General features: G+C 43.8%; 1 protein-coding gene across 1 annotated transcript in view; it reads left to right on the top strand.

The window, feature by feature from the left end:
• The window catches only part of jupb (junction plakoglobin b), a 131,051-nt gene that overhangs the window by 104,712 nt on the left and 11,065 nt on the right, over positions 1–15,274 (top strand). Inside the window, exons 10-13 of the mRNA XM_017716195.2 lie at positions 2,043–2,195; positions 5,976–6,095; positions 9,935–10,085; positions 10,459–10,580. Coding sequence (XP_017571684.1) covers positions 2,043–2,195; positions 5,976–6,095; positions 9,935–10,085; positions 10,459–10,580 — 546 coding nt within the window. The remainder of the gene's footprint in view (positions 1–2,042; positions 2,196–5,975; positions 6,096–9,934; positions 10,086–10,458; positions 10,581–15,274) is intronic.

The following is a 15,274-nucleotide window of genomic DNA, read 5'->3' as shown; positions in this document are numbered from 1 at the left end:
TCTGGGGACAAAGGACCTCCTGAATCTGTCGGTTGAGCAGCTCTGTGACAGCAACCTGCCACTAAACATGCTCCTCCTGTCCATGATGATGGTGTGCAGTGGGTGGCCATCATCCTCCATAACGGAGAGCAGTTTGTGTGATGTCTTTGTCTCAGCCACCTTGACCACAGAGTCCAGTTCTGCACCGACCACTGACACCGCTCGCCTGACCAGCTTGACCAGTCGCATCTCATCTCTCCTTTTTATGCTTCCTCCCCAGCACACCACAGCATAGAAAAGACAGCTGACAACCATGGTCTGATAGAACATTTGCAGAAGCTTCCTGCAGATGTTAAAGGGCTCCTCAGGAAGTAGAGCCTCCTTTGACCATTCCTGTACAGGATGTCTGTGGTGGCTGACCAGTCCAACCTATCATCCAGTTGCAGCCCAAGATACCTGTAGGTCATTACCCTCTCCACTTCAACCCCGTCAATAGAGATTGGCTGTGTGGGTGGCCTAACCCTGCAAAAGTCCACTACCATCTCCTTGGTCTTGGCAGTGTTCAGAAGCAGGTTGCACCCTTGGCACCACTCCACAAAGTCCTTCACCAGGGTCTTGTACTCCCCCTCCTGCCCTCCCCTTACACAAGCCACGATGGCAGTGTCATCAGAAAACGTCTGCATGTGGCACGTCTCAGAGTTGTCCTGAAAGTCTGAGGTGTACAGTGTGAACAGAAAGGGGGAAAGTACAGTCCCTTGTGGTGCTCCTGTGCTGCAGACCACAGTCTCTGATGTACTGTCCTTCAGCCTGACATACTGAGGTCTGCCAGTGACGTAGTCAGTAATCCAGGAGACCAGGTGTGGAACCACTTGCATGTTAACCAGCTTGTCTCTTAGTTGGAGGGGCTGAATGGTGTCACATGTCCTGGGTTGCACCATACGATGTTAACAAAAAGCACGAGTCCCCCACCTTTGCTTTTGCTGTCCGCTCTCACGGTGGTGAAGCCGGGAATGTCCACGTTAGCATCGGGAATAGAAGACATAGAAGACTACATTCCCGGTATAAACGCTGAATATGAACCAGTGCCGCTAGTTCGTCTGTCTTGTTGGCAAAGAGTTCACATTCCCCATCACCACCGAAGGAATAGATGGTTTGTACCTCCAGCATTTCTCCATGCGCTTAGCCATTAGATTAGCGCCGGCTCTACACCCCGATAGATCCTCTGCAGCTCCCCCGGAATGGGGTGCGTTGTGCCAGCGCGACCCTTTGTCAGTGCTAGCAGCTGTGAAAACTGCTGCACGGGTGTAAACTAAGTTATTTCTACCCATATGCATGAAAACAGGCTCCATGTCCTTCGTACAAACAAAAGTGTCACTAAAAAGAAACAAACACGAAAAAAGAAAAAGTAAGAAAAAAGTGCAGAAACACTACACAAAACATGGAGCTACTGGAAAGGCTGCCACCCACAGCAGCGCTGGCAGTTCTGAAGGCAAAAGGGGGTCCAACCTTTTACTAGCAAGGTGTGTAAGTAACTTTCATCACTTTGTATGCCTCGTTTTTTTAGGTAACAATTCATTTAAAGGCATATATTTAAAGTTACTGTAGCTGCAGACCTGTCAGCCTGCTAGTGAGGCCAGAATCCAGTTACATAGAGAATATAAAGTGTAAACGAGTTCAATAGTGTTCAGCAGCAAACAGGGAAGTTTACCTGGTCAGCTGCTCTGATTGTATTAGCTCAGATTTCAGTGCGAACAGCTGAACTTTTTCAGCGAGTCACTATGAAGCCACGTCCTTGTGTCTGCTGAAGCTCTGAGCTGTTTGTGCCTGTAGCACTGCTGTTCTCGCTGTGATTTCCTGCTTTATTCCGCCATACTGACCACTGCACACTGTGTGTTGTCCTGGAAACACATCAGAGGCATTTAATTAGACAAAGCAGGAGCTTAAAAATGATCGCACGACTTTTCTGCCCCCCAACCGGACATTTCATTACAGTGGTCAGATGAACATAGAGGAGTTTAGCAGTACCTGTGTCCGTAACGTCCGTTTCACTGTCTCCCTGATAGGCCACTGTGGGACTGATCCGAAACTTGGCGCTGTGTCCAGCCAATCAGGCTCCACTGAGGGAGGCGGGCGCCATCCCCCGATTGGTCAACCTGCTGCTGAAGGCCCATCAGGACACGCAGAGACTCGGATCCAGCGCCCAGCAAACGTACCAGGTCAGCACCGTAACACACACAAACCCAGAAAACAGTCCATCACGAGGTCAGTAGATCAGACTCGGTCAGCGCTCAGCTGGAAGAGCTTACAATAATAAAAATGGTAAATAAATAATTAAGATAATCGTTTATTAATCCCAAAATGAGGGACATTCTCAGTGTTACAGCAGTAAAGGGACAGCAACGAAAGAAAAGGAGTAACAAGAAGAGAAACTTTGTTAATTCCTTTACAAGGTTTTTTAGTTTGTTACTTGTTACTATAGAAAAACATAAAGTAAAAACTTAGATCAAAAATATACTTCTGAAAAAGATATTTACACTGTAAGGATATTTTGAATACAAATACAAATATTAAACATTAAAATATACTGTAAAAGATGGCTCGTCAGTTCGGCCTAAGCTGGTATCAGGTGATGTCTGACGAACATTAGCTGGTAAAGAGTTCCAGATTTCTGGTGTGTAAAAACAGAGCATTCCTTCTTTCATCCTGGGAACATTCTGTAAAATAGGACTGCAGCAGGACGTCTTGGAACATCCAGCGTCCATCAGCAGAGAGACTGCAGGTTATACAGCTCAGTTCTCTTTCTGATCTAAAATAAACACTAAAGCTCCAGACTCGGGCATGAGGGCTGCGTTTAGTCTCAAAGCGCTGGGCACCGTTTGCTTTTGTGCTGAACGACGCGTTCTGCTAAAACAGTGTGAAACGCCGTGAAACGCCGTGAAGCAACTTTCAGGTGTGTTTTCTCTGGTTTGACAGGCATCAGAGGTGATAAATACACACCACTGTATCAAAATGCAGCACACAGGGGCTTCTGATAAAATCTTCCTCAAACGCACCACTGCAGCTCAGTGAACATGACTACAGGAGATTTTAGAAGACGTGGTTTATTTTATAAACATTCTGAGTCTGAGTATGACTGTGATTAATCCAGGTTTAGATAAACTGACTGTGATTAATCCAGGTTAAGATACTCAGAATGTGATTAGATACACGTTTAGATGCTCGGACTGTGAGTAATCAAGGTTTAGATGCTTAGACTGTGATTAATCCGGGTTTAGATACTCAGACTGTGATTAATCCAGGTCTAGATAATCTGTGATTAATCCGGGTTTAGATACTCAGACTGTGATTAATCCAAGTTTAGATAATCTGAATGGGATTAATCCAGGTTTAGATACTCAGAATGTGATTAGATAGAGGTTTAGATGCTCGCACTGTGATTAATCCAGGTTTAGATACTCGGACTGTGATTAATCCAGGTTTAGATACTCAGAATGTGATTAGATAGAGGTTTAGATGCTCGCACTGTGATTAATCCAGGTTTAGATACTTGGACTGTGATTAATCCAGGTTTAGATACTCAGAATGTGATTAATCCAGTTTTGGTAATATGAATGTGATTAACCCAGGTTTAGATACTCAGAATGTGATTAGATAGAGGTTTAGATGCTCGAACTGTGATTAATCCAGGTTTAGATACTCGGACTGTGATTAATCCAGGTTTAGATAATCGTACTGTGATTAAACCAGGTTTAGATACTTGGACTGTGATTAGATACAGGTTTTGATGCTCAGACTGTGATTAATCCAGGTTTAGATACTTAGACTGTGATTAATGCAGGTTTAGATCATCTGAATGGGATTAATCCATGTTTACATAATCTGTGATTAATCTGGGTTTAGATACTCAGACTGTGATTAATCCAGTTTTGGTAATATGAATGTGATTAATCTAGGTTTAGATACTCAGACTGTGATTAGATACATGTTTAGACGCTCACACTATGATTAACCCAGGTTTAGATACTCAGACTGTTATTAATCCAGGTTTAGATACTCAGACTATGATTAATCCAGGTTTAGATACTCAGAATGTGATTAAATCAGGGTTAGATACTTAGACTGTGATTAATCTGGGTTTAGATACTCAGACTGTGATTAATCCAGGTTTAGATGCTCAGACTGTGATTAATACAGGTTTAGATACTCAGACTGTGATTAATCCAGGTTTAGATACTCAGAATGTGATTAAACTAGGGTTAGATACTTAGACTGTGATTAATCCAGGTTTAGATACTCAGACTGTGATTAATCCAGGTTTAGATACTCAGACTGTGATTAAACTAGGTTTAGATATTTGGACTGTGATTAATCCAGGTTTAGATAATCTGACTGTGACTAATCCAGGTTTAGATAATCTGAATGGGATTTATCCAGGTTTAGATACTCAGACTGTGATTAATCCAGGTTTAGTTGCTCTGACTATGATTAATCCAGGCCGGCCAGTCATGTCATGAGGAAATGAAGGGCTAATTTTCCATAGGAGGAAAATCATATTATATAAACAGTTATAAAATATTTATAACAGAATAAAGTTTAATTTCCCAACATTTTGCCTTTGTTGGTCTCTAGTTGATAGCTCTGAGCTCGTTCTGTTACAGCACAGTGTGAATAAAGTGGTATAAATTTACAGTGAAATGTGAACAGAGGCCAGCAGTGTTCGGTCATTAATGTCACACACTGTAAACAACAGAATATTCCACTTATCCGCCTCCCAGCAGACACTAACGGCTTTGTCTTTATCTGTACATTTCAGCACAGCTCAGAAAATAAGCCTGTCAGCGTCAACAATCCAGCATTGATTTCCATTAGACGGAGCTCAGTGTTTAAAAAGCTTCACAGTGAAAAGCAGACAGCGCTGAATTTGAGCAGCAGGAGAGAGACGATTTCATTTCTCTGCTCGGTCTGTATTCATCAATATGGCACCTGTTACACAAGCAGCTGTTTCTGCCCTTTAATCTTCTTCTTCAGTAGCGTGATCTCTCAGTACAGCCCATACATCCTTCAGCAGATTAGCCCCGCCCATTCATGCTACAGCAGACTAGCCCCTCCCATTCAGACTACATCAGATTAAGATACAGGATACAGCAGATTAGCCCCACCCATTCAAAGTCTGAGCACGTAAGTTGTTCAGCGTGTTGTCCTGTGAGTAATGCACTGCCGTTGGACAGGTTGTGCCTGCAGTATGAGTAAGAACACTATTTTTATCATTATTCCTGGGATACATCATTAATATAGATATTAAAATAGACTTGCAGCTTCAGAACCTCCCTTAAGAGGCTCATGCTACAGCCTCACACTAACACACACAGAATAAAGAGTCAGTTTGTCTGCTTTTAATTTTGAGGTCATTCATTTTGACCGTTTTGAGCTGCTAATGTGTCCCTGTAGAAAGCAGCAAAAGGTTTTCTGTCCCAGCGTGAAAGTGCCAATCCATCTACCAAGCTTCAGATGTAGGTCAGGACAAAAAGAGCTAAAATCATCTTCACATCAAAGAGATGGAAGTGCAGCAAAAAGTGGTGCAATTTCAGCTTCAGTATACTGTCATTCCACTCATTCAGTCCATAACTGATCCAGATCTGGAGGTATTGTGATATAAACTGAGTCTGTTCTACAGTTTCTCATTAGGCTGAGTGAATAACCGACTCTAAATGTAGGTATTGTGATATAAACCGAGTCCGTTCTACAGTTTCTCATTAGACTGAATGAATAACTGACTCTAAATGTAGGTATTGTGATATAAATGAGTCTGTTCTACAGTTTCTCATTAGGCTGAATGATATGCAGAAGCTTTTGCACAGGCCAAATTCATTTGAAATTTATTTTTAATTCGTTATTTTTGAATTATTTATATTGTTTTTAAATACAACTGTATTTTATACAACTGTATATTTGAGAGTTCAAAATAGTAAGAAAAGGGTTTGTTCTCTCTCTTTCAGGATGGAGTGCGTATGGAGGAGATTGTAGAAGGCTGTACTGGAGCTTTACACATCCTTGCCAGAGATCCAATTAACAGGGGAGAAATTTCCAGCATGCAGACAATTCCGCTGTTTGTACAGGTACCACAGATCATTCCGCAATTCGTACAAGTACCACAGACTGTTCTACTGTTCATATACACTCCTCAGAACATTCCACTGTTTGTACAGGTACCACAGATCATTACGCTGTTTGTACAGGTACCACAGATCATTACGCTGTTTGTACAGGTACCACAGATCATTACGCTGTTTGTACAGGTACCACAGATCATTCCATTGTTTGTACAGGTACCACAGATCATTATGCTGTTTGTACAGGTACCACAGATCATTACGCTGTTTGTACAGGTACCACAGATCATTCCACTGTTTGTACAGGTACCACAGATCATTACACTGATTGTACAGGTACCACAGATCATTATGCTGTTTGTACAGGTACCACAGATCATTACGCTGTTTGTACAGGTACCTTAGATCACTTTCGCTGTTCGAACAGGTACCACAGATCATTCCACTGTTTGTACAGGTACCACAGATCATTCCACTCTTTGTAGAGGTACCACAGATCATTCCACTGTTCGTACAGGTACCACAGATCATTCCGCTATTCGTACAAGTACCACAGACTGTTCTACTGTTCATATACACTCCTCAGAACATTCCAATGTTTGTACAGGTACCACAGATCATTACGCTGTTTGTACAGGTACCACAGATCATTACGCTGTTCATACTGGTACCACAGATCATTACGCTGTTTGTACAGGTATCACAAATCATTCCGCTGTTTGTACAGGTACCACAGATCATTACGCTGTTCATACTGGTACCACAGATCATTCCGCTGTTTGTACAGGTACCACAGATCATTCTGCTGTTCATACAGATACCACAGATCATTCCACTGTTCGTACAAGTACCACAGATCATTCCGCTGTTCGTACAGGTACCTCAGATCATTCTGCTGTTTGTACAGGTACCACAGATCATTCCACTGTTCCTACAGGTACCACAGATCATTCCACTGTTCCTACAGGTTCCACAGATCATTCCACTGTTCCTACAGGTACCACAGATCATTCCGCTGTCCATACTGGTACCACAGATCATTCCACTGTTCGAACAGGTGCCACAGATCATCACACTGTTTGTACAGGTACTAAGGATCATTCCGCTGTTTGAACAGGTTCCACAGATCATTGCACTGTTCCTACAGGTACCACAGATCATTCCGCTGTTTGTACAGGTACCACAGATCATTCCGCTGTTCGTATACGTTCCACAGATCATTCCGCTTTTCGTACAAGTACCACAGACTGCTCTACTGTTCATATACACTCCTCAGAACATTCCACTGTTTATACAGGTACCACAGATCATTACGCTGTTTGTACAGGTACCACAGATCATTACGCTGTTCATACTGGTACCACAGATCATTACGCTGTTTGTACAGGTACCACAGATCATTACGCTGTTCATACTGGTACCACAGATCATTGCACTATTCGTACAGGTACCACAGATCATTCTGCTGTTTGTACAGGTACCACAGAACATTCTCTTGTTTGTACAGGTACCACAGATCATTCCACCGTTCGTACAGGTACCACAGATAATTCCGCTGTTCGTACTGGTTCCACAGATCATTACACTGTTCCTACAGGTACCACAGACCATTCCACTGTTCGTACAGGTACCACAGATCATTCTGCTCTCCATACGGGTACTACAGATCATTCTGCTCTTCGTACAGGTACCACAGATCATTCCGCTGTTCGTACATGTACCACAGATCATTCCACTGTTCGAACAGTTGCCACAGATCATTACACTGTTTGAACAGGTACTAAGGATCATTCCGCTGTTTGAATAGGTACTACGGATCATTCTGCTGTTCATACAGGAACCACAGATCATTCCACTGTTTGTACAGGTACCACAGATCATTCCACTGTTTGTACAGGTACCACAGATCATTCCGCTGTTCGTACAGGCACTACAGATCATTTCACTCTTCATACAGGTACCACAGATCATTCCATTGTTCATACAAATATGACGAATCATTCCACTGTTTATTCAGGTACCAAAGCTCCTGCTTTTAGTTCCATACCAATACTAAACTTTGTTCTGAGAAAATAACTTAGCACAAAAAGTAAGGAAATTTGTGTTTGGTAGATTATTTCTTTGTTGTAACAATGCTTCTTGGCAATAAATCTTATACCATTGGGAAGCCTGTTAATTTCCCTTTTAAGTGGTGCCACATTTGTAAGGAATATGCATTTGTGGGATGAGCAGTAGAGCTGAGGATATGAGTTGCGCCCATGAAAAATTTGCCAAATCCTCTCTGCTAATGCCAAACAGCTTATTCTGCCATTGACTCATTTGGTGCTGGGTGGAATGAATGATTGAAGTTTCAAGAAACAATACATATTGGCAATTTAACAATTTATTCATTTAACAAACAGGAGCTTCAGTAGTGTGTGGAAGAACCATACACAGCCACAACAGCCTGGCACCTCCTCATCACGCTGATCACCAGCCTGGTCACACACTGCTGTGGGATGGCATCCCATTCTTCAACCAGCCTGTCGCAAGTCAGCCAACATGGTTGTGTTGGTCACTCTGGCACAAACAGCATGCCCAAGCTGATCCCACAAATGTTCAATGGGGTTGAGGTCAGGACTGCTGGCAGGCCATTCCATCCTCTCCACTCCCAAATTCTGGAGGTAGTCTCTGATAAACCCTGCTCTGCGGGGGTGAGTGCTGTCATCTTGGAGCATAGAGTTCGGTCCCAGACTGTGGAGATATGGGATTGCCACTGGTTGTAGAATTTCATCTCGATATCTCTCTGCATTGACATTGCCTCCAATGATGACAAGCCTAATTTTTCCAGTGAGGGAGATGCCGACCCACACCATCACACTGCCTCCACCAAAAGATGTTACTCTATCGGTGCAGCAATCAGCATAGCGTTCTCCATATCTTCTCCATACTTTGACCCTATGATCCAACTGTCGTAGGCAGAATCTGGACTCATCGCTGAACATAACATTCCTCCACATGTTCAGGTTCCAGTGCACTTGTTGCCGACACCAGCGCAAACGGGCCTGACGTGCAGTCTGTTCAGGATTGTCTGGGCAGAGAGCCATCAGCCATATTGTCCTGCACACCTTGACTGCAAATCTGTAGAAGACAGCCTATGGTACCTAAGTACTGACAGGGTGAAGAAACGATCTTCCTGGCGTGTTGTCTTCTTGGGACACCTACTTTGTGGCATGTCTCTGATATCCCCCATTATATGGAACTTGGCCTTCAATTTGGAGATGGTAATAGGGCTCACTCCAAATAATGCCACAACTTGGTTTTGCGGAACACCAGCTTGAAGTTACCCTATCACATGGGCCCTTTCAGTCAAACGTGGCAAACCGATCAGAGCAGACACCTACTGACCACACTAGCAGGGCCCATGCTCACAGGTGCTGCCTGAGGGTACCAGAAGCTCAAAACAAGTGTCAATAGCAACAACAAAATAAGCTATTTGGCAATGGCATAGAAGATTTGGCTAATTTCTCATGGGCGTAACCCACATACTCAGCTCTACTGCTCATCCCACAAATGTTTGTTCCTTACAAATGTGGCACCATTTAAAAGGGAAATTAACAGGCTTTCCAACAATTCACACTACAAATCTTTCTGCTAATATGATCAGTTTCTCTCTCTCGTTCAGTGAAGTATTTTTGTTTTTTTATGCTGTCAAAAGAAGAAACAACTCAAATGTTCAATTTTCATTAGTGAAAATGTCAATATGTCACAGCAGGATATTGATCCTGCCTGCAGTGTGACACAGACAGCACCGGTTTACATTACGCATATTAAAGCTTTTAAAACTCTCTCTCTCTGTCCTTTAGCTGTTGTACTCCTATGTGGAGAACGTAAAGCGTGTATCTGCAGGGGTTCTGTGTGAGTTGGCTTTGGATAAGCAGTCTGCTGAGCTGATCGATGCTGAAGGAGCTTCAGCACCACTGATGGAGCTCCTGCACTCGCCCAATGAGGGAATAGGTGACAACACTTCATTAACTTATTCACTAACACCAACATAGACAGTACTAGTGACATATTACAGTTCTGCTAATGTACAGTACCACTACCATATACAGTAATGCTAACATATACAACCCAGCTGGTACATACAGTACTGTTAAAGTAGTACAGGGCATCTTAAACGTTTGGACACACCTACTGAAACAGCACATGTGCCCCCTAGTGTGTGTTCACTAGTGTGTATGTGGTGTTTCACTGCAGTCTTTATTAAATATATAAATCAACGAATGCAATAAGCGTGACATATTTTTAGTCTAGTAAAATTGTTATAATTGTTTAGTCAACTTATACCTGTAATTTTGTTAACATTTATACGTTCCTGTTCCCTCAGCCACCTACGCCGCCGCTGTGCTTTTCCGGATCTCCGAGGATAAAAGCTCAGACTACAGGAAGCGTGTTTCAGTGGAGCTCACTCACTCACTGTTCAAACACGACCCGGCTGCATGGGAAATGGTAAGTGAAGCCAACACACACCTGGGTTATCTCACCTGAATATACTTGAGGGGCATCTCCTATACACACCTGAGGAATCTCACCTACACACACATCTGAGCCCTCTCACCTACACATATCTGAGGAATATCATCTATACATACACTATATTTCCAAAAGCATTGGAAATTGGTTTCACACACGTATGAACTTGAGTGACTTCCCATTCTTAATCCACAGGGCTTAATATGATGTCAGCCCGCCCTTTGCAGCTATAACAGCTTCAACTCTTCTGGGAATCCATGTGTTTATGGACCTTGCTTTGTGCACTGGTGTGCAGTCATTTGGGCCGTCCCCAAACTGTTCCCACAAAGTTGGGAGCATGAAATTGTCCAAAATCTCTTGGTGCTGAAGCATTAATAGTTCCTTTCACAGGGGCCAAGCCCAACTTCTGAAAAACAACCCCATACCATAATCCCCCCCTCCACCAAACTTTACACTCAGCACAATGCAGTCAGACAAGTACCGTTCTCCTTGCAACCGTCAAATCCAGACTCGTCAATCGATTGCCAGATGGAGAAGCGTGATTGGTCACTCCAGAGAACATGTCTCCAGTGCTCTAGAGTCCAGTGGCGGCGCTTTACACCACTGCATTCCACGTTTTGCATTAGGCTTGGTGATGTAAGGCTTGGATGCAGCTGCTCGGCCATGGAAACCCATTCCATGAAGCTGTCTACGCTATTCTTGAGCTGATCTGAAGGCCACATGAAGTTTGTAGGTCTGTAGTGATTGACTCTGCAGAAAGTTGGTGACCTCTGCGCGCTATGTGCCTCAGCATCCACTGACCCCGCTCTGTCATTTTACATGGCCAGAGTCCAGAGTGACTTACAAGAAGTGCTTTGTCTGCTAGAAAAAGTCTCTTTGCTAGTTACCAATAGGTTAGAGAAAAAGACAGTCCTGAGCTCAGGTACTGCTAGATACAAAAGTCACTATAGATACCCAAAAAAAGGAACAGAGTTGAGCACAGAACTCTGTGCCATGCAATGCAATGCAATACAATACAATACAATAAACTACAATACACAGTGCATTCAACAATAAAGTAAACTACAATACAGATTGCAATACAATAAATTATGATATGAAGTGGAGCACAATATATTGCAAACAATGCTTAATTCAATGCTCATTTAAGTGCTGTATAAAGAGATGAGTCTTCAGTCTGTGTTTGAAGACAGCAAGAGACTCTGCTGTTCGGACAGCCAGTGGGAGTTCATTCCACCACCTGGGTGCCAGTACAGAGAACATTCTCAATGCATTGTCTTCCACGCGCCTTGAAGGATGGCGGGTCAAGCCGGGCTGTACAGGTGCACGGGTGAGGAAGGGATGTGAGTCAAGAGCGATAACTGACCATCCAGAGTCACACCAAGACTTCTTGCCTCTACAGACGGAACAATCAAAGAACTCTCGAATGAGATGGCAAGATGAGGACCTGTAGTTGCAGGGATGAATATCAGCTCGGTCTTGCTAGGATTGAGCTTCAGGTGGTGAGCTGCCATCCATGAAGAGATGTCAGACAGACATGCGGAGATGCAACTAGAAACCTGTATGTCAGAGGGTGAGAAAGAAAACATTAGTTGAGTGTCATCAGCATAACAATGATAAGAGAAGTCATGAGAAGTTATTATGTCACCAAGAGAACTAGTGTAAAGAGAAAAGAGAAGAGGACCAAGCATCAAGCCTTGTGGGACACCAGTGGAGAGCCTGCATGGAGAGGATCTGAACCCTCTCCGTGTTACCTGATAAGAGCGATCCTCCAGATAGGACTTGAACCACTTCCACGCATAGCCAGTGATTCCAAGGTTGGTGAGGATGTCCAGAAGGATCATATGGTTGAGACCTAGGGGCTAGGCTTTATACACCTGTGGCCATGGAAGTGATTGGAACACCTGAATACAATCATTTGGATTGGGGAGTGAATACGTTTTGGAAATATAGTGTATCTAAGTAATCTTATCTATGGAAACACACCTGAGGAATGGTACCTATACGCATCCGTAGAATCTCACTTTCATAAACAAACCCCACCGATATACAACTGTGAAACTCACCTATCTCATCTACACACACCTTAGAAATGTCACCTTCACACACCTGAGGGCTCTCACCTACTCAAGGTATTTTGACCTAAATGTTCATGCATAATTGCAAATCAAAGACAAATATAACAACTGTGAATAATTGATGTGTAAAATGTAGAAAATTGTCCAAAAGTGTCCAAACTTTTGACTTGTACAGCAGACAGACTGTGGTTTTCACCGCTTTGCTGTATACCTGAGAATAACTCAGTGTTTCTGTTCCTACAACATGTAGTTTCTTCACTCTCTGAACGTTTGTCCCAGATTCGGGGGGTGAGAGCAGCTGTATGGGTCTCTGCAGCTTCTCAGACAGAAGTACTTTCCATTGGCCCTGGTCTCGTATAAATATAGGGACAGTTAATATTGAATTGTGAGTGAAGATAAAGTACACTGAGAAAAGCGTGAGAAGAGCTGAGTTTACTCTAAAGCTCTGAAAGATTTTTCAGGATAAAGTGGATGTCACTGCCTCTGATAATGCTAAACGAATGGGTTGATGTATTTTGATGAAGGGTAATGTGATGTTTATCATAAAGAGAATGTATAATGTAAATATAAAAAGAAAGTGAAGAGAATCTGAAGGAGCTTTCACTGCTGAGAGTCTAAACCGAGGTTCATGTTTTTGTGTGGTCAGTTCAGCATGCAGCCTTTTCTACTTGAATGGAGAAAAGTGTTGACTTCTAACTTTTCGTCAGACAAAATTACAGTTAAATATTTAGTCTCCTCCTCTCTAAACTGCTGTAGCTGAATGGGTGGGGCTAAAGTGCTGTAGGCTGAATGGGCGGGGCTAAAGTGCTGTAGGCTGAATGGGCGGGGCTGAGCTGCTGTAGGCTGAATGGGCAGGGCTGAATTGGGTGGGGTTCATCAGATCAACCTAAAAAACTTACTTCATGTAGCAATTGAACTAGTTTTATTAAACTTAAATAATTACACTTGAATCATTCATTCAAAGTGTTAATTTAGTGTTAATCTATATGTTACCACATGAAGTGACCTTTTAAGTTGATCCGATGAGACTTTTTTACAGTGTAGGGGGCAAGTGAAGGAGTGAGTAGTGGAGTAGTGAGTAGTGGAGGAGTGAGTAGTGAAGTAGTGGAGGGGTGAGTAGAAGAGGAGTTAGTAGTGGGGGAATGAGTACTGGAGGAGTGAGTAGTGAGTAGTGGAGTGAGTATTGGAGGAGTGAGTAGTGGAAGAGTGAGTAGTGGAGGAGAGTAGTAGAGGAGTGAGTAGTGGAGTAGTGGAAGAGTGAGTAGTAGAGAAGTGTGTAGTGGAGTAGTGGAGGAGGGAGTAGTGAGTAGTGGAGGAGTGAATAGTGGGGGAGTGAGTAGTGGAGGAGTGAATAGTGGAGGAGTGAGTAATTTGGGAGTGAGGAGTGAGTAGTGAATAGTGGAGCAGTGGAGGAGAGTAGTAGAGGAGTGGGTAGTGGAGGAGTGTATAGTGGAGGAGTGATTAGTGAGTAGTGAGTAGTGGAGGAGTGAGTAGTGGGGGAGTGAGGAGTGAGTAGTGGAGGAGTGAGTAGTGAGTACTGGAGCAGTGGAGGGGAGTAGTAGAGGAGTGAGTAGTGGAGTAGTGAGTAGTGGAGGAGTGAATAGTGGAGGAGTGATTAGTGAGTAGTGGAGGAGTTATTAGTGGAGAAGTGAGTAGTGGAGGAGTAGTGGGGGAGTGAGGAGTGGGGTAGTGGGGGAGTGAGTAGTGGAGGAGTGAGTAGTGGGAGAGTGAGGAGTGAGTAGTGGAGGGGAGTAATTAGTGGGGGAGTGAGTAGTGGAGGGGAGTGATTAGTGGGGGAGTGAGTAGTGGAGGAGTGAGTAGTAGAGAAGTGAGTAGTGGAGGAGTGAATATTGGAGGAGTGAGTGGTGGGGGGGTGAGTCGTGGAGTAGTGGACAAGTGGACAAGTGAGTAGTGGAGGAGTGAGTAGTGGAGGAGTGAATAGTGGGGGAGTGAGTAGTGGAGGAGTGAGTATTGGGGTTTGGAGTAGTGAGTAGTGGGAGAGTGAGGAGTGGGTAGTGGAGTATTGGAGGAGTGAATAATGGAGGAATAGTGGGGGAGTGAGTCGGGAGTAGTGGAGGAGTGATTAGTGGGGGAGTGAATATTGGAGGACTGAGTGGTAGGAGACTGAGTAGTAGAGTAGTGGGGGAGTGAGTAGTGAGTGGTGAAGGAGTGAATAGTGGAGGAGTGAGTAGTGGGGGAGTGAGTAGTGGAGGAGTGAGTAGTAGAGAAGTGAGTAGTGGAGGAGTGAATATTGGAGGACTGAGTGGTGGGGGAGTGAGTAGTAGCGTAGTGGAGGGGTGAGTAGTGGAGGAGTGAGTAGTGGGGGAGTGAGTAGTGGAGGAGTGAGTAGTAGAGAAGTGAGTAGTGGAGGAGTGAATATTGGAGGAGTGAGTGGTGGGGGGGTGAGTCGTGGAGTAGTGGACAAGTGGACAAGTGAGTAGTGGAGGAGTGAGTAGTGGAGGAGTGAATAGTGGGGGAGTGAGTAGTGGAGGAGTGAGTATTGGGGTTTGGAGTAGTGAGTAGTGGGAGAGTGAGGAGTGGGTAGTGGAGTATTGGAGGAGTGAATAATGGAGGAATAGTGGGGGAGTGAGT

The sequence above is a fragment of the Pygocentrus nattereri genome, chromosome 27 (assembly GCF_015220715.1).
Source record: "Pygocentrus nattereri isolate fPygNat1 chromosome 27, fPygNat1.pri, whole genome shotgun sequence".
Classification (NCBI taxonomy): domain Eukaryota; kingdom Metazoa; phylum Chordata; class Actinopteri; order Characiformes; family Serrasalmidae; genus Pygocentrus; species Pygocentrus nattereri.
This window is presented reverse-complemented; position numbering and strand designations above follow the sequence as displayed.